Source organism: Phalacrocorax aristotelis, chromosome 2, assembly GCF_949628215.1.
Source record: "Phalacrocorax aristotelis chromosome 2, bGulAri2.1, whole genome shotgun sequence".
Classification (NCBI taxonomy): domain Eukaryota; kingdom Metazoa; phylum Chordata; class Aves; order Suliformes; family Phalacrocoracidae; genus Phalacrocorax; species Phalacrocorax aristotelis.
The window spans coordinates 102,559,799-102,582,861 of NC_134277.1; the positions used below are offsets into that span (position 1 = coordinate 102,559,799).

At 42.7% G+C, this 23,063-nt stretch overlaps 2 protein-coding genes across 4 annotated transcripts; one reads left to right on the forward strand and one right to left on the reverse strand.

Annotated features, from left to right (window-relative positions):
• Positions 1–81: 81 nt before the first annotated feature.
• On the reverse strand, positions 82–9,753 carry LOC142053228 (uncharacterized). 2 transcript variants are annotated; one of them, XM_075084549.1, is made up of 3 exons: positions 8,927–9,753; positions 3,588–3,721; positions 82–1,458 (listed from the first exon to the last, which is right to left on the reverse strand). In XM_075084549.1, the coding sequence occupies exons 1-3, from the start codon at positions 9,751–9,753 to the stop codon at positions 1,319–1,321; spliced, it is 1,101 nt and encodes a 366-aa protein (XP_074940650.1). In that variant the 3' UTR covers positions 82–1,318. The 2 variants fall into 2 exon arrangements, with proteins under 2 accessions (XP_074940650.1, XP_074940651.1); XM_075084550.1 differs by having other exon boundaries at positions 142–1,886.
• C2H6orf62 (chromosome 2 C6orf62 homolog) lies at positions 9,419–17,321 on the forward strand. Of its 2 annotated transcripts, none has more exons than XM_075084551.1 (5): positions 9,419–11,656; positions 13,637–13,813; positions 14,383–14,505; positions 15,376–15,510; positions 16,044–17,321. In XM_075084551.1, exons 1-5 carry the CDS (start codon positions 11,528–11,530, stop codon positions 16,167–16,169), a joined length of 690 nt encoding a protein of 229 aa, XP_074940652.1. In that variant the 5' UTR covers positions 9,419–11,527; the 3' UTR covers positions 16,170–17,321. The 2 variants fall into 2 exon arrangements, with proteins under 2 accessions (XP_074940652.1, XP_074940653.1); XM_075084552.1 differs by lacking the exon at positions 9,419–11,656 and adding an exon at positions 12,653–13,091.
• The last annotated feature ends 5,742 nt before the right edge of the window (positions 17,322–23,063 follow it).

Below are 23,063 nucleotides of genomic sequence, written 5' to 3' on the forward strand. Positions count from 1 at the left end.
ACAACCTTGCGTTGGAAGTTTACTGGTTCCATATTCAAAATCTCCCTGTAGCTTGAACCTAGATACAAGGTCTCTCTGGCTGCTTTCTCAGCCCCGTTATTTGTTGTATTTTATAATGACACTGTACCAAAACACACATAAATCACATATCCATTCTATTGTCATAGCTCCTATCTAAATACAGTACGATCTGGAAAGCCAGGGAAGAAAATTAACATGGTTAAGCCACAACAACTGATATACAACAATAATTTTACATATGATTGTCGTGGTTTAGCCCCAGCCAGCAACCAAGCACCACACAGCCACTTGCTCGCTCCCCTGTGGTGGGATGGGGGAGAGAATCAGAAGAGTAAAAGTGAGAAAACTCATGGGTTGAGATAAAGACAGTTTAACAGGTAAAGCACAAGCCGTGCACGCAAGCAAAACAAAACAAGGAATTTATTCACTGCTTCCCATGGGCAGGCAGGTGCTCAGCCATCTCCAGGAAAGCAGGGCTCCATCATGCCTAATGGTTACTCGGGAAGACAAACGCCATCACTCTGAACGTCCCCCCCTTCCTCCTTCTTCCCCCAGCTTTATATGTTGTACATGGCGTCACATGGTATGGGATATCCATTTGGTCAGTTGGGGTCAGCTGTCCCGGCTGTGCCCCCTCCCAGCTTCTTGTACACCCAGCAGAGCATGGGAAACTGGAAAAGTTCTTGACTGGTGTAAGCACTACTTAGCAACAGCTAAAACATCTCCACATTATCAACAATGTTTTTAGCACAAATCCAAAACACAGCCCCATAGTAGCTACTATGAAGAAAATTAACTCTATCCCAGCAGAAACCAGGGCAATGATACAGACTACAACTCTCCATTAATTACGCATAAGGTATGCTGTTAAGTTTGTTAGAGGCCACACTACAATAACGTTCTTGCAAATAATTACATTTATCTTTATTTATGCTAATAGTATCTTCTGCTGGCTTGTGAGTAAACGTTTGTACAGTTAAGGACACATTCCTTGCAATCAAGGTCTCATAGCTAGGTTAGAGCAGCTATCAACATTTTTCCCAGGCAACATGATGGAGCTATTAGAAATTAGGATAATTACAGAGAGAAGTATTTCTTTAGCGTGCCACTGCATTGGTCCTCTTTTGGAAGTAAACTGTATGGCACTTATGAGAATGTCTTAAGGGGAATGTCACGGTCCAACGAAAGAAAGAAAGGCAGAACATAAAAAATGATGAATTAGGAAATCTTTAAACAAGGATAAGGAAATAAAGCTGATCTCTCTTGCATAAACTTGTTCAGTCTCCCATTGACCCATTTAAACTTTCATTGCCCACAACATCCTTTGGCAAGTACTTCTGGAGCTCAAATAGCTATTGTCTGAAGAACCCCTTCCTTTTTCTTTTTTTCTTTTGAACCTGATCCTTATATCTTCATTTGATGTCCCCAGCTCTTGTACTGGAAGAGACAACAAACCATTAGTCCTCCTTTAGGCCACTGTCCCCCTGGACTTCTCTTTCCCAGGTCTACCTAGCCATCGCTTACATGAAAGCTGTTCAATTGTTCTGCTCTTTTGTGAATTGTATGCCATTTGATTTGCCTGATCTGCTGAACATCAGACTGACATTTTTGTGGAAATCTCTCTCGTAATTCTGAGATCTTACTCTTGAATGATGGTCAAGGTCTGTTATTTGCTCTGTAAAATTAAGATTTTTTTTCCCATGTACAATCTTTTATGTTTACCTACACTGAATTTCATTGACTGCTGTATTTGCCAGTTACTCAATTCCATAATGTACTTCTGCAGTTTTTCAGTCAGCTCTGTTTCGATCATCTTGAATAATATAGTGTCATCAGCCAGCTGTCACATCAGTAGGCTTGATCTTCTATCAAGAAAATAAAAATAACATGGGCAGAAATGTCTGTCTAATTTACTACTGTCCTGTTACGGTAGTAAAAAAAAATGTTCATGCTTTTAAGTTAATTTAATTCTTGTTGATTCTAGAAGAAAAGTTGGAATTTCCATATTGCAATACACTAGCGGATATGCTAAACTCTGATCAAACATACACATAAATCTTACCAGCATTAAATCTCCTTTCAGAAAGATCTGGATACAGATAATGTGTACATAAACACAATAGTAAAACATTCCTATTTTTATGTATTGGATTATCTATCAATAGAAAAATGCTATGTAAAAATATATTCTAGAAAACATTTCAATTGCATGCATTGATTTATATACATAGAAGGCAATGTATGTATTTTATGGCTGTGGTACAATTTTTTTTGTAATATTAATGTTTTCAAGTGAAACTTTCTCAAAAATTACCATTTCAAAATTCAGTTTTAATTTCTAAAAAGTTTTCAGGTGGATTTACAGTTCAGAAGTTGAACAACTGCTTTTGGAAGTGTTTATAATTGGAAAGGGCCTGAGGTAATAGGAGACGGTTCTGATGTGACAGTTCTGTTTGGTTTTCCTTTTAATTTGTTCCTTGCTGGAGGCATATGATCTGGAGTTTTATTACAAAGGTGCCACTCCTTCAATTTATCCAGCAGCAGAACATGTCCTATAATGAACCACCGTGTCTCAGTTTTCCTTCAGTTCAGTTTCTTCAGTTTGAATGATTTGTAAAGAAAACTTTCACTGTGTCAGAAAGAACACTGAGAGCTTACTATTAGAAGTTTATTCACAGTCCTAACTGTGGGAAACCAGTATAATTTTAAAAAATCTCACAAAAAAAGTTTCAGGTTACTTTACTGTAATAATTCTCATTTTTGTGGCTGAAGGTTAAATTTAAATAGGTGTTATGGCCTTTTTACATGTAAAAATTTTTCAACCCACTACTAGCTGAATCTGTCTTCAGATTGAGTGCAATGTAATGCGTTTCAGCTTGTTCCATAAAAAATAAAACTTTCTTTCACGAATACTTATGACTATTTGCACTTCAAGTGAGCCTAAGCAAACACACTGAGGTTTCCCATAGAGCTCAGCCAATCTGTTAGATTATTCATGGCAGTAGAGAATGTGTACTTTTTAGACCTTTTATACTCCATTGCTATTGATAAACGTTATCTGTTTTTACAGCAAATGACAACACAAAAAAAGCTTCTTGGAGGAATTCACATGCCTGGGAACGTGGGAATAGGTGGGAAGGCACCTATTCCCGGTCTCCAATGACTCTGGGGTCCAGTCTTGCGTAGACTCCTGTGTGTGGAAACTTCCTAAGCATTATACAGAGAGAGTTTGGACTTGGCTATCTGAATCAAGTACAGGCAAAACGGTATTTCTCCTTGACAATCACATTGTGCCTTTTGTTGAGGCCTTTATTGTAACCCACAGATAATTACCTAGCTCTGGGGTGCTTAAGGACTCTCTATTTCTACCTGCTACCTTAAGTGCTGGCAAATTACACTGTATTTTGTAAATGACATGATTACGTATATATCATAAATGTTTTCCTATTTATTACTATTTAATGTAAGGAACTACTACAACTGTTTTAGATGCAGAGAACTACTGTGAAGAGAGAGTCAAGGGACTCGGTGCGGTGTTGTGCCACCGAAGGACATGAATGTCTTACCTCCATCCTGCTCTGGGTGCGAGCCTTGCAGAAGGGTCCCGAGAAGGAAGCCCCGAGGCTGGGTTTGGGATCTCCGCATCAATGAACAGGAACTGCAGCTCTCAGGGTCCCTTGCTGCTCTTCTCTTCGCCCTTCTGTCCAATAAAAAGTCAATTTAAGGAATGAAACGGCCCCCCGCAATCCGCCGGGTGACACTAGGTGGCAGCGTGGCATCACGTTGCCCGACGCTTCCCCTCCCTCGGCGCCTTGTTTCTGGGGTATTACGTTATACAGAATGTTTCCCGTGCTACCGACAAGAAGTTCGTGATTCGTCTTCTTTTCCGTAGGTTAATCAGCAGGGAAGGCTGCATGGTAATGAAACTCTGTCCAAAGAAAGGATTATATACACAGCATGATCCAGGTAGAATTCATAATGGAAGCTGGTTTTCAATGACGGCCACTGCTATTAATTAAATCTCTCCAGAGAGTCTGCAGTTTTGATGCATTAGAATAAAAGATTGTTGGGTGAACATTGATCCTTAGTGCTACAGAGGTAAAAGGTTAAAAGAAAAATCAACATCTCACCTTCTGAATTTTTCCCTAGTTAAGCACTGTGTGAGTCACTAAGATATCCCTTAAACCAGTTAGGGCCAAACCTTCTCAGCTATGGATTTGCCTTGAAAAAAAACATAATTTGTGTGGTGCTTTTAGATTTAAAAATGAAACATTCTCTATAAGGGCTAGGAATTGCTAATCTAAAGCTACCTCCAGTTTTGTTGAGTACAGGTATATTAATAGTGAATCATTGAATAGAAGAACATTGTTTGCAGACTGAATAAATAAAACAAGTTGTTCCAATTTTTACTCTTATTCTTGCAAGCACCCGCTGAGCAAACACAAAACCTACATTGGAAGACAACTGTCTCTGGTTTTGATAGACCAGACAAGTCTAAACAAGACAAATGCATTTGCACAGCATTAACTGAGAACATAAGCTAAAGATGAAGCAGCAGCACAGTGAGAAAGAATCAACACTCTTTCAGATACCAAAACACTTTGTCCAATGGAATTTGAATTGCAGGTTTATGTACAAATCGCAGGCAATGTGCATTTCAGACACTGACAGAATAAATGCAAAGTTTTAGAGACAGGACGTACAGTTGTTATACAAAGGGCCAAGCTGTTTAACAAATCATGACTACCATACTCAAAGAGGCAACTGATTGGGTGTCAGTGTTTGGGGAAGCTATCTTCTCAGCGAAGGCACTGAGAACTTTTTTCTAGTTATTTCTTATCTAGTTATTCTAGTTATTTTTTACACCGTAACTGCACATACTCAGCACCCCTAAACACGTCGGGAGAGCACAGACTGGACAAGCAAAAAATGAGAACACACATAATCAGGTGTACTTAAATAAATATATATACACAAACACACAAATTAAGATGGAACAAACCCAGCAAGGTAGTTGCTGTAGTTCAGCCAAAGTGCAGGATCAACACCTCATGTGTCAAAGAATGTATGGTCCATTTTATGGCCACAACCCTACAACTAGAAGGCAGGAAGTGATTAATTAAGCTTAATGTTGTAGCAGTAGCTGTGTACTGGATGTGTCATTGTCCACACCGTGTTTTAAGGAATGTTTTTAAACATTGCCACTTCACTACCCAAAAGCATTCCTCTTATGCCTTGGAAACTGATGTCTGCTCTAAAGGCAGAAAGATTGAATCACAGTACGCTCTGAAGTGTATGAGCTTTAATTGCCACCAAATTTGTCTTTGAATTTAGAAAGAAATACTAATTTTTTTTTTGTCTGATGCATAAACATTTGCCACTGAATTAATCGTAGTTCTGGTTTTGAATCAATTAGCTTCAGGGCTGACACTACTTCTAACACATACAGCCAGTACAGTGTGCACGGAAAGCATAAACATAAAGATAACAGACTTCATCTCTTCCTAACTATGTCTGTAACATGTACCTATTCACTACAATCTTTTAAAAATTATTAACTAGAAATTATTAAGTAACTAATTATTAAGCTGGAAATTAAAAGCAGAGGCATTAGAGTACAGTCTTGCCCACATGCTTATTAGTAAGCATTAAATTCTGAAAATAGAAGTCAGAATCTGAAATCACATAAATTTTGGGGAAAAAACCCTCAAGGTGTTTCTATAAAGTCATCAATCCTTTTTAATTCACAGAAAACCCCACAAGTTATTTTGCAACCTAAATGTGAAAAAATGCCTTCAGTGCTTAACTTCACTGAAAACAGCAGGGAACAATAAAATGGCATCCAGGAAACACAATCTTTTAAGAACAGAAAAGGAAAAAAATATAAAAGCAACCAAATATTCCAAACTTGCGGTGCTTCTCAAAACTACATTACTCAAACACTTTCTCTCCCATGGAATGTACTTTTGTGACAAGGTCTTTCCTACCTTCACATGGGCTACTGCCCATGTCGCCTGACTCTGTAATTCTGTAGGGTGAGAGCTGAGCAGTGTCACATCCCCCCGCTGCTGCAGAGCCCAAAGTCCCTAGGGATGTGCATTCATTTGATTCCCCAAAGACTACAGGACTGCAGCTACTCGGCAACGCACAAAGCCCTCCTCACTTGGAGTGGGAGAAAGCCTGAAGGACACCAGCTTATTTGGCTGTGCTATGCTAACCAAGCAGAAGCTGACCCACTCAGTACTGTTTGCTCAGTCTGGATTTAACATGTGCAAGAAACCCTTCTTTCACTGTGCTAATGGGATTGAAGCCTAAAAAAAGAGAATTATTACGTATTTTGCATATACTGCCACAGCCAATTTGTCAGGTTTGTTTACATATCACCCACATTTCTTTCTCCTTAACGATAAAGTTTATATCGCTTTAAACTAGATTTGAAGAGAGGCAGTCTGCCATCAGACCAAGTGTTACAACTGTAAAACGCACACCAGCTTTCAGGCACACAAGCCTCTCTCATAAATGATACAACACTACATAACCAGTAAGCAGCATAACAATAATATACAATTATCTGGTTAAGAGAATTATCAATCAATCGCATATATAATTTTGTTAAGTCTTAACTCTCCCTGCAGTCAGTAAGAGATGTCACTTAATAATATTTTAACTAAGATGCTGATATTTTTCTACTATATGAGCTCCGTCATTGTGCACGATGGAGGACAAGAAGCACGACTGTATAAAAGTAGGCCAACACTCAGCTATTACTCACAGCTTTTAATAGTACAGATATTTCTGTACATATATGTACAATAAGCACCCTTTGGTTGGTTGATGTACTCATTTGTGTAAACGTTGTCAGGATATCTTTACTAGCCAATGAGCAAAAAGGAAAAAAATCTTCTCTGAGTTTGGGAAGGGAGGTGGTTGCCTGTATAAGGAGGAGCAGCAATCTATACATAAGGAACACAGAGCGGCTGCAGTTCCGCGTCCCCTTCTGAAATGTTATGAAAGGATTTGAGCAGGGCGAGTTTGCAGCAGACAGCTGGTGGCTGCTTGACACGTAATACTCTACTCAATCTCCTGTTTCCTCTAAGTATGTATTTCCTCTAAGTATATATATATATTCCTCTCCTCATAGCTCTTAAAGAAAGTCCTCCAGAAGAGAAAACTGTTCTTGTGCCCCAGCACTACATCTGACAAAATGTTTTGGATGCATTCCTCAACCTGGGGCCGAGCAGCTGCCCGATCCCTTCTGACAAAAGGCAGTAGCTGTGGCCGCGTCGCTGCACTCGAGAGGGCAGCTGGAGTTACTGGGCTGGAAGAAAACTTCCTTTCTCCTCCGCAGGCAGGCAAGGCACCAGTTCCCTCGGAGGGCCTTCGCCTTCTGTGCCGGGGCGATCCCCGTGTCAAGCAGTGCTGCTGCGCTGGGCCTCCTTCGCATCGGCCTTGCCGGCACAAAGAGGGTCACAGGCCAAGTGTGAGTCACAGCTTAAAATAGCAGCAGGCACAAGAGGGAATTTCAGACTGCAGCACAAAATGCTGTACAGGGCAGCGTGGCAAACAAAACGGCTTTGACTGAAAAAGCGGGTATCTAAACACAACTCTCCATAAGGCCAGACTGATATTACAGTTAAAAAATGCTGGCATTCTGAAATAGTCCCAGCGGTGCAGAGCTAATGTAATGCTCCTTTTTAGATGCCTTGCTTTTTACCTACAAATACAGGGTTATTTTCAATAGGTGTTGCCATTAGGAGTGAATACACGTCTGTAAGTGGGTAAAAATTACGTTTCAGCTCCATTCCTGCTCAGACAATGGGTGCATTCTGGGTAATGCCTGTGTCAGGGAAGGCAAGATGGAGTTTTTGCCTCGGAGGGCCTGAATAGATGGGGGTTGGACTAGATGACCTTTAAAGGTCCCTTCCAATGCAAACTGTTCTATGAGTCTATGACTAATGCCAGGTAAAGACGATGAGGTCTGAGGGCTGCAACACGGCAGCTCCCTACAGTGGGCAGGCAGAAGGAAAGTCGACAAGGTGTCCAAGGCAAAGCGTGTAAAGGAAAGGCATGCTAAAGGGGAATAACTAATACGAAAGTCAGGAGAGAACAAGGGAATCCAGCAGAGACAAGTATGGGCAGAGACCAGAGGAAAAAGACAGAAATCTCCTGGAGTTTATTGGAGAGCGCCGTCGACATGCTGCTCGGGCGTTGAAACACAGTGCCACGAGATAGATGGTGCCTGTGCGCTGGAGCACCAACCCAGCCGTCACCGTCCCCCTCAGCGCAGCCAGGCGCTTTGGAGGCACCTCCAGCCCGGGTCACTTTGGATGCCGAGGCTCTCCTTGGCACGCCGGCCAGGAGACACGGGCAGGGCACCAGGGCCATCCCACGCCTGGGCCCCGCACTGGCCATGGCGGCACCTCTGACGCGCCCCCAACATAAAGAACCCAGCCAAAAGCAAGCTGCGTCCTCGCTTCCCTGGGGACGGGGAGGGCGAAAGGTGCGAGCCTTTCCTTTCAGCATGGAAATAAAACCGCTTACTTTTCTCTAAGGATTAGGTTTGCGTCTGTGAAATAGCAAAATGTATAAAAATCAGCCAGTTTCCTCAGGAAGCGTGAGGAACGCCACGGAGGAACACGCATTGTTACAGGCGGGCTGCGCCCTGGCTCCCGTTGCACGACCAGTACCGGAGGCACATCATCGCCCTGTAATCTTTTAGTCAAATGCTGGATGATTTGGGTGGGTTTTTTATTTGCAGTTTACTTCACATACGCACACTGGGCTAAATACAAACCCCAAAGAACGAAATTAAACAAAACGCGCCGCTACAAGACTTAAAAAAGCCTGTAGTTCCCAAGATCGCGACGCTTAAGGTTGAAAGAAGTTTTAAGTATCCCCTCCTCACCCGACGGGACGGCGGCGGGGACGGACGGGACGGATTTGGGGTAGACCCGCTTGTGGCTGGCGGGGTGCTGCCCAGCACAGATGCCACCTCAGGCGGCGGAGGGGGAAGCGCTCCCCCCTCTTCTGTCCCATTGCCTTCTTGCCCCCCCCCCCCCCCCCGAACTGCGTTGAGCCACTCCATCCGGGTCCCTGTCCGGCGGGCTGTGGCCGGCTCGGCATCACGTGGGGCATGAGGGCGGTGACACGAGGCGTGCCAGCGCTGGGGGGGGGAGCAGGGGAGTGCGAGGCGGGCTCTTGGCGTGGTGCGGCTCGGAGGCGCCCTGCAGCCGTGGCGCTCCCTTCTGTTTCTCCCCAAAAGGCAGCTCCCGTGCCTCGCGAAGTGACGGTCGACCCGTCCTGTCCGGAGAAAATAACTCTCTTCCCCCCCGACCCCCGGGATGGGTTGGTACGCGCCGGCGGAGGGCGCATGCGCAGTGCGGGCCGGGCGGTGCCCGTGTGACTCAGGCGCTGCCATTTTGCGCGGAGGGTGCTGGTGGTGGGGTTCTTCTCCGCCCTCGCTCCCCTGCCCAGGCGCAGCCCCAGCCCGCTGCCGCTCCCTTCTGCCGCCGCCGCCGCCGCCGCCGAGGGCGTCCCGGGATCGCCTGGACGAGGAGAGGCTCTCCTCAGCCCCTCATCCTTCTCCCGCCCGTCCGTCCCGTCCGCCGCCGTCGCTCCGGGATCTCTATGCCCGCCGCCCTCCGTAGGAGCCACTAGCGCAGGGACCCGCCGCCGTCTCCTCCTCCTGCCGCCGCCTCTTCCTCCTTCTCCTCTTCCTCTCTCCGCCACCATTTCCCCACTCCCCGGCAGCGGGGCGCTGAGCTAGACTATGGGGACCAGGTCGGGGCCGAGCAGCGGCAGAGCGGGCGGCCCGGTCACCGTGTCCACTGCGGCAGGGATGGGGGGGCTCCGCGGCTTCCTGGCTTTATCTTGACATGGCTCCTCTCCGTGCTGCTAGCAGCGCCGCCGCCTCCACTGCTCCTCCTGCGCCCGCCGGCTGCGGGTAGCGAGCGGGCCGCCGTCCCGGCCTCTCGTCTGAGCCTCTCAGTCTCTTGCTTAAGTAGGGGGGAAGTTTTGGGAGGGATTCCTTTTTTTTTGGGGGGGTTGTTTTCCTTTTTTTTTTTCCTTTTGTCGAGAGGGGAGGGGGGGGAATCCTTTTTTCCCCTCTTCTTAACCCGGTCCGAGAGATTTGCTAACCTAAAAACTTTAACCCCGACTAATCAAACACCTGGGGGGGAAAATGTCTGGAGAGAGGAAGAAAATAACCTGATAATTGGGGGGGTTTCTTTTTGGAGGGAGGGTGTTTTAGAGGTTTAAAATTGCAACCTCGGTTTGCAATTAAAAAAGAAACTCTCGCAAAAATTTTAACACCGAAAGCCTGTTTTGCGAGAAAAGCAGGAGCAAAGCTCTGCATGTTTTTCAAGTCGAGACCATGAAGTGAGAGGGGAGACGCCGTGCTGCTGCTGTGGGTGTCTGGCTGCCCTGGGCACAGGCCGCCCGCTGCAGCCTCTGCCGTCCTGTGCAGAGAGAGGCCGAAGGAGAAGCGAAGAGCATTGGCCATGCACAGCCTGGGCTAACCGTGCTCGCTGCGGAGCGCAGCAGCAGCAGAGAGAGAAGGATTCCCGGGGGATCAGCAGCCCAGGGATCGTGTGAGGGTTTACTGGGGAATGTAGGGCTCTCCCACCGGTAAGGAGCCCGGGTTTGGGGCACTGAGTGGGGTTTTAGTCTCTAGGCGAGATAATACTGTCCCTTGAACCGCTGCCCGCCCGTTGTCTGTGGCCATCATGATCCCGCTTCTCTTTGGCAGCAGTAGCCTCAGGGCAGTGATATGCCTGATGATGAGCAGGATGAAGTTAGAAATGACTCCGCTGTTTTTTCTCTTTGCTCCCCTGCAAACCAGCACTGTGTTGTCTGTAGCTGATTTTGTTGTTGTTGGCAGAGAAATGTCATACCTCCCAGGATGTGCACTCCTCTTTTGCACCCTTTTCTCTGCTCTCCACCAAGTCTAATAATTCTAAAGGAAAAAGAGAGACGGGCAACATAGCAATAGTGGAAAGCTGAGAATAATAATCAGTAGAGTCATGAATCTGGCTGGGGTAAAACGCAATTTGTGATTTCAGCTTCGTTTTTTTTTTTTTGTAAGCAGAGCAAAAGTACCCCCCTCCCCCATGGATTGGGCTGGTGCCAGTTGCTTTTTATTGTACACATAAATCGTGATAAGATTTGTTTTGTTTGGATTTTTTTTCTTTCTTACCCACTTATTCCTGCGGCTAAACTGTTCAAATTTTTGTCTTCAAAATTCGTAGGGGTTTTTTGTTGGTTTGTTGTGAAACCTCTTGTCCAGCCATGGCTGGACAACTACTTACTTTGTTTTTTGACCCCTCTGATACGACATTCTCGTAAAATATTGCCTGAGGTGCGGTTTTGGGTTACATTTCGCGTTTTATCTGTTCAGTCGTATTAGCAGGAATAAAACGACTTGTTTCTGTTGTACTTGAGTCTTACGAAAAGGTGCCCATAGTTTAGCGACAGTTTCCAAAGGCTTTAGTACCACCTGTATTATAAAATGGGGGACCCAAACTCCCGGAAGAAACAAGCTCTGAACAGACTTCGTGCTCAGCTTAGAAAGAAAAAAGAATCTTTAGCTGACCAGTTTGATTTCAAGATGTACATTGCCTTTGTGTTCAAAGACAAGGTAACTTGGTTTTAATGTTTCTCGCTTACTGTGTTGTCTGTTGCAATGCATGTTAACTATGCTGTGCAAAGTCTTGCTGCCCGATTGCATCTTATAGTTTGTCTTTAATAGATTCCATTGATTTAAACTTTTTTAAATTGCTATAATATTTACTTCACGTTTGTCATTTTGGCATTTCGTGTGTTTGTAGCTCTGTAAGGCAGAGGGTGCAGTGCCTCATTAAATCCATTACTTGGCAACCTCTGTATTGGGTAGATTTTTTTTTTGAAGTTGATACACCAATTCCTTAAGCCTAATTGGGGTCTGAATTGCGTAACTGTTGGCTGTGAGTGGTTGAGTTGAAAAGGGAGACCTGGCTGGAGCGATTGCTGAAGTTACTGTGTTTATCTAGTTAAAGTAGAAGGGAGAACCTGGCAGTTGAAGGGAGGAGTTGCAAAATGCAGTACTGAAATGGCCCAAGCACGCAGGCATATGTGAAACTGCTGCTACCATTTTGAAAGGGAGCAGGGACGGAAAAGAGGAAGACGTCGTTTGCCTGGCTGCCACCTCTGCTGCTGCTGGGTGTGCGCGTCTGGGCCTGGGTGAGGAGCCTGGTGGTATTTCTAAAGCTAACTATCGGCCCAGAATCGCAGGAGAGTTTGTGTCCGCAGCTGGTGGAGAAAAGTAGGTGCTTGCAGCGAGGGAGTGCGCTGAACGGCTGGTGAGGAAGTGAGGGTGGGAGCACGTGGCAACTGAGTACATAATGCAGGAAATGGATGTGGATGAGCACTGACATTGTTTAATCCCTTCGAATGTATAGTTTTTGCATTTGCTGTAATAGTTAGGTCTTTTTTTAATGAAGACTCTTCCTCTGAACTTTTTTAGTTGGAAAGTTCCGTTAAAATTCCTAAGTTCAACTTGCTTTTGTTCATCAGATCTAGTGCAAACAGATGGACGTAGTGGGATGTAATTTCTTGGTACTGTCTCATAGTAATAAAGAGAAATATGAATGTTTAAGCAGTGGTAACAATTAGATTTTTCTTAGATGATATAACTTCAATGGTTTTAGTTGTAGCATTCTTATACTTTCTGGTTGCTTTGAAGAAATTCGTTGTAAATGCCTGTTTTAAATCCTCTAAAGTTTGCTTATACCACAGTGAACTGAAGTTGTCCATCCAGTGCCAATTTCCTGAAAGTAGGGGCTTAGCTCAGCCTAGCTTGGTCAGCAAATAGTTGCCTGTTAAGCATGTTCTGGCTGGGGGGTGCGGAAGGTTATTTTATAAAATATGCTTTGTCTGTCATGTAGTTCTTAAGTAGGTTGAGACTTCTCAGGAGCTATAAGAAAGTTGGCAGAAGCAGATACACAACTTTAAGCGATTTTACATACAGCAAAACCTGTTCTTCCAAGTTCCCCATGATGTTTTGGCCTTGCTTGAGAGATACTGAAATATTTTTAGTAAGTTATTTAGTAAATTAAAATAGGCCACCTTTGAGAAGGCTATGACTTGTAGCTAACTTCAGATTGGATCTTGATGGCCCACTGTTACCAAATGTGGCATTGAAAGACTTAACTTTTTGTAAAAGGCTGACTTTCAAGTATTGCAAGGGGTGGGAGGGGGGAAGTGTTGCTTGATTGGCAAAGAGAAGCCTGCAGAGAGCTAGCTCTTGGTCAGCCCAAAGTCATGTATCTGCATGATGAAAGGGAAGTTCTGTTAATGTTTAGATACAGCTTTAATGTTTGCAGATTGGCATGTAAATCTGCCTCTTTGAAGACTACGAAAACTTGTTCAACTTTTTATTTAAAAAGTTGTTGGATTGATTCTGTTTAATTTATAAAATTTTGCATGTATGTTTTAGTGTGGCTTGTGTCCAAGTCCTAACTACCGTGATGTGTGCTTTATACGTGAATGCTAATGGGAAATCACAAATTCTGAAATAAACTGCTGTCTGTAATTGCCTAGAAATGATTGTAATCTTAATGTAACATATGCTTTTTTTTAGAAGAAAAAGTCAGCGCTTTTTGAAGTGTCTGAAGTGATCCCAGTCATGACAAATAATTATGAAGAAAATATCCTGAAAGGTGTGCGGGATTCCAGCTATTCTTTGGAAAGTTCCTTAGAGCTTCTGCAGAAAGATGTAGTACAGCTTCATGCACCCCGCTACCAGTCTATGCGCAGGGTAAAGTTCCTCTTCACACTTGCTGAATTGTAGTTTTTCAAGGCATGTGCTTTCTTTGTGACTCTTAAGGCCAATCCTGCTTTTTTTCATTTTTCTGAACAATTCTGCTGCGTGAGAGTTCTGTGGGCATGTATTCATGGGGTCTAATTTGAAGCATATGTATTACGAAATTCTGTTTAAATATGTAGTGCTCAAGCTTAACCTTTCATCTGTCTCATTCGAGTATACCTTGGGAATTATATCTCCTTGCCATCCTTGTCCTTTAGTAGGCACGTGTAATTCCTAAACAACTCTTACTCTACAACAAAGTGATTTTGCTGTACAAATATTGGAAGATAGACAGTCTTTGCTAATGTTTCCTTAAAGTTGGAATTTATATTAACTGGATACTGATATTAAAACTGAGTGGAAGGCAAGGAAGACTTTAGTTGTGCTATGAGTAATACAAATGGAAAATTACACAGGTGTGGTAGTACCACCTCTTAAATTGTGTGCCGGTATAGGTAAGTTGCTCATCTGTATTTTTGACTAATGGAGGGAATGTAAGGAGAGAACTTCACTACTTACAGGATGTGATCGGCTGTACCCAGGAGATGGACTTCATCCTTTGGCCTCGTAACGATATTGAGAAGATAGTCTGTCTCCTGTTTTCTCGGTGGAAGGGATCTGATGAACCCTTCAGGCCTGTTCAGGTATCTGTTTTGGGGTTTTTTTGACTTCAATAAGTAATTTATATCTGGAGGGGAGGATAAGTACTCTCTTTTCTTAAGCAATAAGTCGATAAGGTACATGACCTCTGTGGATGTTAGAAGGTATGCTGTCTTACAGTAAATGTTTCGAATGCCAATTTCTGTTTCCTGTCTTTATGCACTGTTATATTAGCACTTCCAAAACTTAACTGTCTGAAGGACCTTTGCAAAGGACATGTGTATATAAATACACAAATCATGTTAGTATTTGTAGAAGTGGATTAGATGCGGCTCTTAGTACAATTGTATTCTTTGTCTAAATATGATGGTGTCATTAAGGTTCTGAGTATCCCAAGTTCTGTATTTTGTTAGGTGAAAGAGGGTCTGAGATGGATGGAATTCTTGCATTATAATTTTACCCTGAAATTAATTTCCAACATTTTAGACTGTTTTTTTCAGAACCCAGCTTTAGCTGCTTCTGTTCAGATTTTTGAACAATGTTATATGTATTTTCTGTGCTGATTCTGCAATAACAGTAAGTTATTGGAAGAAATGTGCTGTATGGTTGATGCATAGGGACGTTCTGTGACAATAAACTAAATCTGGTTTTATATGTGCAGTTAAAGTTGTACCTTTGAATTGTTAATACGTCATCGCAATGACTGATGTCAGTGATGGCGGGATGAAACTAGGGGATCTTTAGTTGTGCCAAGACTTGTGTGTCATTGTCAGTGTGGGCCCCAATTTCTGCTTTTCATGAATGGGAAAAGGAAAGAAAAAGTGGTTGTGAAGCCCCATATTGACAGAAATTAATTGCTTGAATGTGAGCTTTAGCTTAATAAATATTTTATTCCCCTCCCTCACACAATGCAGGCCAAGTTTGAGTTTCATCATGGTGACTATGAAAAACAGTTTCTGCATGTTCTGAGCCGAAAGGACAAGACTGGAATTGTCGTCAACAACCCTAACCAGTCAGTGTTTCTCTTCATTGACAGGCAGCACTTGCAGGTAAGCTTATTTTGTCCCTCTTTAACAAGTGTGTTTTAATCATAAAATGATTTTTCTTCGGAACATCAGTGGTTTTACTGCAGAATACTCAAGTAGAAAAATTGATCATGCATTCATGCTTGCATTTCAGCAGTTTCAGAAGCAACTTATGCTATAAATAGAATCTGTACATGCAGAAACTAGCTGTGGGCCACAGATGTGTTCACAGAGAATGTAGTGTTCTCGTATTAAAAAAATTAAATGAGTTCTAAAATAGATTTAACAGTGTTTTGGAAAAATTGAAACACTGGCTTAATTTGGGTGGTACTACAGAAATTATTCAAGAGTGAATAGAAGAGTGAAAATATTAGATGTCACAGACCAACTTTGAGTTCAGGGTGTTTATACAGATGAAACAGTGGCTTTTAAATGTCTATGTTGTTCCTCCACAACCAGCAGCAAGCTAGTAATAGGGCTGGATCTGCTGGGGGTCTGCCTGTTAGCCTTAACTTCCATGTTTAACAGCTTTTTCTTTGGCTTTTCTTTGCCTCTAGACTCCAAAAAACAAAGCTACAATCTTCAAGTTATGCAGCATCTGCTTGTACCTGCCGCAGGAGCAGCTCACTCACTGGACGGTTGGTACCATAGAGGATCACCTCCGTCCTTACATGCCAGAGTAAGGTACTGGCCAGCAAAATGGGGAAGATCACAGAATGCAGCAGTGGATTTTCACTTTCCTCACCACTTTATTCTTTCAGAATTTAGAAGAAAACGGACTCATGTTCAGAACACTATACATTGTGAAACTTGATCATCCTGGATTTTTTTTATCATTTGTATTCAGAACTTTACAATTTTTTTAGATGTTTTCTGCATGGACCTTGTGAAAGAGAGGGTGCTTTGCACACTTCTGCACTGCATCAGCATCTTACTAAAATGTGAAATGAAGGGACTGTACACTGAAACAAATGTATCCGAAAGCACAAGGTGATCATTTGTGGTGGTGTTCCCATTTGTGCTGGTCATGCCCCCTAACATCTGTAGTGTTAACCATCAGTATTTGGAGGGTGAGAAGTGAATGTAACGGGTACAAAAGCCTTATAGCTTTGCCGTTAATGATTGTATCAAAGAGCACTATCATTCATTTTAATGAACAGAAAAGTGGCTATTACAATAGGAAGTAAATGTGGGAAAGATCTTTCTTTTAAAAAAAAGCATCTCATTTAATGTGTAGGCATTTTTTGCCTCTCTTATTTTGCTGGGCCATGTCTAAGTTTAGTGGCACTCTTGTTTTGGATCTCTTTCCCCAAGTTGCTGTATAACTGTACGGAAGTATTATTTTGAGTTGGAGGCATTTATACAGATGAGGCAGACCTGGAGTCTGAAGTTGCTAAAGCAGCTAAAAATAAAGTAAAATAATAGCTGCAGAAACAATGGTGGTAGAGGATTATTTTTTTCTTGAGAGTTGAGACTTTTAAACTTGCAGGTGAACTGTGCAGGTAATACTGGTTTCTAAAACATTTCTTACAGAAAACCCATTGAGGTTTTTTTCTTTTGGAATAGACATTATAAAACAATGTAAAATAGTGTTTGGAGTGACAAAAGTTGGTTCTGACAGAACATATTGAGATTGTGCAATGATAAAAGGAAGACTACTGTATAGTTTTGATGATAAAGAAGGCTCTGCTTAAGGGTTGAGTACTTTACTGGAGTAAAACTGCATAAGCCTGCTCCCTCTGGATAAAACTAGTGCTTACCTGTTTAAAACTTGTATTTAGCTTTTGTTTGAAATTGGAAAAAATTGGAACTTTAATAAATTAGGTGAAAGATGACTGGTTTTATTTATGGAAATCCTATTAATTGAATTTCAGTAGTGTTTTGCATCTTAACAGTGTCACCCATTACAAACACTGACTGTACAAAATGGTATGAACAAAGGTTAGTGGCAGAGGTGTTCTTACATGTGTGGCAGTATGTTTGTATGGAAAAATAGCTGTCAGGAAGAATCAAACTACTAGCATGCTATTGTATTGGTACACAGATATTTTTAGTTCTTTGATGTAAGGTCCTACAGGTTAAGGTGGAGCACCCTAGAAAAACACCACCTGAAAGCTGCAACTTCACATTAGTAAATGCTGTCAGTTACAAAGAAATGTCTTGAAAATGCTCCTCTACAGAATGCCAAGACTTTCCAGAATATTTAGTAACCACCATACCCAGCTTCAAGTGCCCCTGCTTTGAATGGCCAGTAAGACACAATACCAAGCGTCCATGTAAAGCTTGAGATGGGTTTTGTAGTGTCTTGAACATTCAAGGTTAATGAGTTTGGATTTTGCCTCCTAAGTGCAATCCCTTTGTTTCTTCTTAATTTGTTGTTTTGGGCATCACCTCACAGCAGTGAGAATATGGCCGTAGTTTGCTTTGGTTCACGAAGCAAATGACTTACTAATCCTTGCATTAGGAATTTTGGTCGTCTTTGTTCTGGTTTCTCTTAAAAGAAGCCTCAAGATGTTGGCCTGAGTGGCTGTATACAATGCTTCTTAAGTGTCAGCATTGGTATGATCCTTAACTTTAATTCTCTGTATTACAGGGAACAACCTGTTCAGTTTAATAGCTTTTTTTTTGTTTCATATGGGATGCATAAGAGACACAGGCTACTCACTTGTTCTTTGCGACAGTGATTCCCAGAGTTAAATAACACTGTGCTTTCTTGGGAGAACATAGCTGTACAATACTAATTTTGTTTAATGTGGTCTGTTCTACCCAGCTAACAAACGTTATGCTTTAGCTGTGCTGTCAGATGGAGTTGATAGCCATCTGTGTTGTGGAAATTGCTGTTCACCTTTACCTTTTTTTCCACAGGCTTCAGAGCATGAGAGTCTTGGGAAGTGTATGAGAGTTTGTTCTCAAATCATTTTGCATCTTTGAAAAGTGTCTCTTTCTCCACAGAATGACTTCCGAGGGAAAAGATTAAACTTGAAATTGTGGTGTTCTTTCTCAGTGGAGCTTCTAGTTCAATCTCAGAATATTCTTCTGTTAAGTTACTTCAGCAAAATGCCCTTTGGGAATGAATGGAAGTGGTTTACAATATCTAGGTTTTGGTTTTATGACCTCCTTATATCAGCTTAATGGCTTTTTGGCAGGCTTAACTCAAAGCGTAGGTTTTATCTCACAAAACGAATGTCTACAAAGCACAGTTTGCAACTGTGTAAACCTAATTTGTTCAGTGGAGCTGTTTGTAAATACAAAAAGGGCTCTTATATAAGACAAGAATTTTGGTTACTACCTGCTGTCAACTGCTTGTGTGGCTCCTTTGGATATGCTAATACCAAGGGCTGAAATAGGCTCAATATCTCACCTAAATATCTGAGTTTTACTAGGCTGTTGCGTGCGGATTTGTTGTGTGGGTGAGGCAGGGAGAAATGCGGAGGCAGCAAAATTAAGTAGACAGAGGCCCCTTAAATCTCTTGCATCTAAACAAAGTGTCTGGTGAGGAGGAAGCTTGGGTCTGATGCTTCCCACATGACGAGGAGAAACTTCTTAAATGTCATAGCCTGTACATGGCCATATAGGTTCCCTTCGCTTTTCAAGCTCCTTCAGCTGCATGAGCACCATCAAAAATACGGTAAGATGGACAGAACTGCTTGTACAAGCATTGTCCAAGGTAATAGGCCTCTAGCCGGCTTGCAGTTGATGCCTTTTGTCACATCTGTCTCAAAGCATAAATTGCTTCTCAAAAGGTATTTTACACTAAAATTGCTGTGTTAAGTGGTATATCAGGTACTAGAAACACATTGGGATTATTCAGTATTTCTCTTAAACAGAGAAAATTAGTTACTCAAGCTAATCTTTGAGCGTGGAAAGCCTTAGATCAGGGTACTGATCTCTTGCTACAAGTTGATTTCTTGCATAGCAAAATGTTAAGCCTGTTAAAAACAAAGCTGGGGGAAAAGAGGGTAACTTCGCCACAGTTTCAATTTTCTAGACTTCAATCTTTGAAAGACCTACTTGATCTGCAAGCAGAGGGTCACGCTACAGGTAGGTGCTCTGGTCCTTGTGAATGGTCACATCTTTTCGTTGAAATGTTAAGGCATAACATATTAGTTATTTTAAAATTACTTTAAAACCTGATCCAAGTGCCATAAGCTTCTGCTTGTATGTACTCCCAGTTTGTGAGCTCTGCAGGTGCCCTTCCCTGCCTGTTTCTGTTCTGCTGCCAGGAGAACACTGCGTTTTCTTGCTCTTGTCGTGTGCTGAGCCATTAGGTTACTTGTTAGCATGTGCCGCCTCGTTAAATCTGGATCTTGGGGTGGGGAGTGAACAGAGCAAATGGTCACTTCAGGGTTTTTTGCTCCTTATGTGTGAGATTATTCTAATAGACTGTTAGAGGCTTCATGTAAGACTATGTTAAGGTTCTTGCCACTAGCATAGTAGTTAAGAATTACGAGACTACATTTACATCTACTAAGCAGCTAGATGTGTGGTGTGAGTTTACTTCATTGCTATTTTTTATTAGCCTGGAAAAGCAGCCCCCCCGTCTTAGTTTTGCATTTATTGCACCAGTAAATTCAGAAGCTGTATAAGCCTACAGATTCTGCAACAGCCTTCTGGAATGAAGTAATGAGATAAAGGGGTTTAATAGTGTTTTACGAAAGGGAAAAATGTTTAGTATGGATGTTTGAGGCACCATACTAGCCTGAGTGGTGTTTGTTCTGAAATTCCTTCTGCAGAATTTCTAGTAATCTTTACATCTAAACCACTTTCCCAAACCATAAGGACAATGTTATTACTTGTCCCTTAGTATCACTAGCACATAAAAAGGACACTTCTGTGTATGGGTTTGGCCTTCATTTGCACTGGTACTACTTGATGCCATGCCAGTGGTGTGGGAGCAAGGCCTTGGCCTGTAGGTGTCTTCTGTACCTGCTTTACTGCGGCAGGAGTTCAGTGTGGCTGTGAGTTCAGATGGAGAGGGCCTCTCACACCAGAACAGGAAGTCCCCGTAGCTCTTTCCCTGCTGTAGTGCAGGGGGCTGGGTGTTTTGTATTAGCTTGGTAAATCTTCCTTGTGGTGGTGGAGTACCAATGAACTGCTGTCAGGAATACCAAGGAGGAGATGGGGCTTCCACCTATGGCAGTCAGTACTGCTTTCTGACCTGTGCGCCGCAGCCAGGAATTCACAAGGGTGACTGTACAGTGCTGATGCTGGGGGGCGATGCATCAGCACTGCAGGTTAACTGAAGCAAGCTAAGTGATAAGCATAATTTCTCTCTTGCATGGCTGACTTGAATGCTTTTTAGGGCTGAAGAGATCTGACCTAGTTCTGCTTGGAAAGGATTTACATATGGAACAGTCCCCTATTTTGAGCACGATTACTGTATGCTAGAGCACCTACTCTGCAAGCTGCTTTTCTGGACTCTTGAAAACAAAGCAGCTACTGCTTTTAAGCAAAACAAATCAAAGATCTGGAATCTTACTATAGTGGTACAGCCCCAGGTACTGTTCTGGTGAACAAAAGCAGTTTTGTTTTGTTTCAGTTCTCTTTTTCTGGAGGATAGCCAATGTGTCTTGTTTGATTAGAGCCTGCAGGTAATTTGCTCTGGTTTAGGTGAGAACTCTATATGCTGCAGTGTCCCACAACCACGGCAGCCTGGGACCAGGGGATCTGCTAACAGCAGCTATTCAGTGAACGCACTGCAGAATCACAAAGGTAATAACTGTAATCGTGTTGCCCCTGAACTCTTAAGAAGCAAAATAGGAATTAAAGTGCTGTTTTTCATTCCCATGGACAGTGAGGTAAGGAAGAGGTTTTTGGGGTCTCTTTCTACTGCCTAAATGGTTTCTGCAGATAGAGAATTTTAAAATGGTTAGTGATAAAACGCAGTTGGAAATTCTTCCGTGTGCTCTGGGAGTGGCTCGGAGCCAGTCAATGAAGCTGAACAGAATTGAACAGCTCTTCAGAACAGTTACTTAACAGCCTAATTCTCCCTGCCCCCCTATCCCCTCTAGGCGGTAATGCTTGCCAACTTGAGTATTGTAAACCAAGTAGCCCGTAATTAAAATGGCAGAGTAACCTAGGTGAGGCAGCTCAGCCGTGAGACCCCTGTGACAAATGGCTCAACCTGAAAGACTAACAAGGAGTCCTGATAGTTAATGCCTGTTTGCCAATGACATCCTTCCTTACTCTCTCCTCTCCCCAGTTTATCACTGACGAGTTACTTTTTCCCAAGAGCTGGAATCCTTAATGACTAAGTCCCTTCTCACAGTACCTTAAACTGTTACCGGCATTTGCCCTCATTAGTATCTGGACTCTTGGTTTTAAATGCCGGTGGGATTCTGTTCTGATTCCTCATTTTCTCAAGGGATCTGTAACACACAGTTCTACCATGGTGCGAATACCTGGCTGTCAGTCTCAATGCAATTGTGCAGTAGCAGTGATGTGAAACCAGCATGAAACGCTTGGCTGACCCATATATTGTACGAAGTGGGAAGCTGTGGTTACTTTCACAGAGATGAAATGTTCCACAACACATCGCATACCACTGTATGTGAAAAGTGTGGCTCTCCGTAAGGACAGACCTCTAGACGTCAAGGAGTACGGTGTGTTTGGTATGTTTCATCTTTTTTTTTTTTTAAGAGAAAAAAACCCCAGCACAATATGGGAGGGACAGTCTCGTTTGCAGCTGTAAGGTATGGAGCTTAGAGATGTCTGTCAGTTACCGGATATGTAATCTGGTATACTAATAAGATTCACAAGATGATCTCATCTAGTCACTTCCTTCGCTTGCTTGTAAGCGAATTATGCCCAAATCTGCAGTGATGGAACCAGGTCAATCCCACAGGAGGTCTTTGTGTTCTCATGCCAGGTGGAACCATGTGCCATTTGTCCTTACTGCAGTGACTGTTTTCCGTTGCTTCCTTTCAGACTCAGCCAAAGAAAGAGGCAGTTTTCAACATGTAGGTTAGGGTGAAGCCAGTAAAGAACACTTCCAAATACTAAGTCTGATGTTCGACAGCTTACTCCCTAAGCTAAGCAAGCTCAATGGTGACAACCCCTAAGATCATCTCCAAGCCTAAGTAGTGAAATAAATGGAGGTCAATGTGCTGCTGCCGATGGAGGGATGACAGACAAGGTTGTCTTAAAATAATCAGTTTAACAAACTGCATCTAAAATAACTGGCCTGCCTATTAATGATGCCCCTTTTTCTTATTAATTAGGTAGCACTAAAATACTAGAACGGTCTGTTGTAAGGGAGAATTCCCTTGTTACTTCAGGAAGGGTTGTTTTTCCTGTTTCCTTCTTAGCCTGCAATAGTCCTTGCCAGGCTCAAATGGGAACAGGATACTGTTGTTTCCATGTTGAGATTTGTCACTTTTAATTTGCCTGGATGCTTTTCAGTTGTAATTATGTAGATATGATGAATGCTAAGTGATGGAATGAGACCACTTAATGATGGTAGGTTCCTGAGGCAGCCAGCTTTGATTGAGGGAAGCCACGTTAAGTTGCAGTGGGACAGTGACATGAGGTCAGAGCTGCCCCAGCACACAAAGCCAAGAGTGTTCTGAATCTTTTGG

What these genes read in the sequence shown, in the direction of transcription:
- LOC142053228 (XM_075084549.1), bottom strand. Translation starts at nt 9,753, where the DNA reads ATGGTGGCGGAGAGAGGAAGAGGAGAAGGAGGAAGAGGCGGCGGCAGG. An exon ending in CCCCGCCGCCGTCCCGTCGG is followed by an intron (nt 3,722 to 8,926) that starts GTGAGGAGGGGA and finishes TTTATTGGACAG; the next exon opens with AAGGGCGAAGAGAAGAGCAG. An exon ending in GCACCCAGAGCAGGATGGAG is followed by an intron (nt 1,459 to 3,587) that starts GTAAGACATTCA and finishes TGTCTCTTCCAG; the next exon opens with TACAAGAGCTGGGGACATCA.
- C2H6orf62 (XM_075084551.1), top strand. Translation starts at nt 11,528, where the DNA reads ATGGGGGACCCAAACTCCCGGAAGAAACAAGCTCTGAACAGACTTCGT. An exon ending in CCTTTGTGTTCAAAGACAAG is followed by an intron (nt 11,657 to 13,636) that starts GTAACTTGGTTT and finishes GCTTTTTTTTAG; the next exon opens with AAGAAAAAGTCAGCGCTTTT. An exon ending in GCTACCAGTCTATGCGCAGG is followed by an intron (nt 13,814 to 14,382) that starts GTAAAGTTCCTC and finishes CACTACTTACAG; the next exon opens with GATGTGATCGGCTGTACCCA.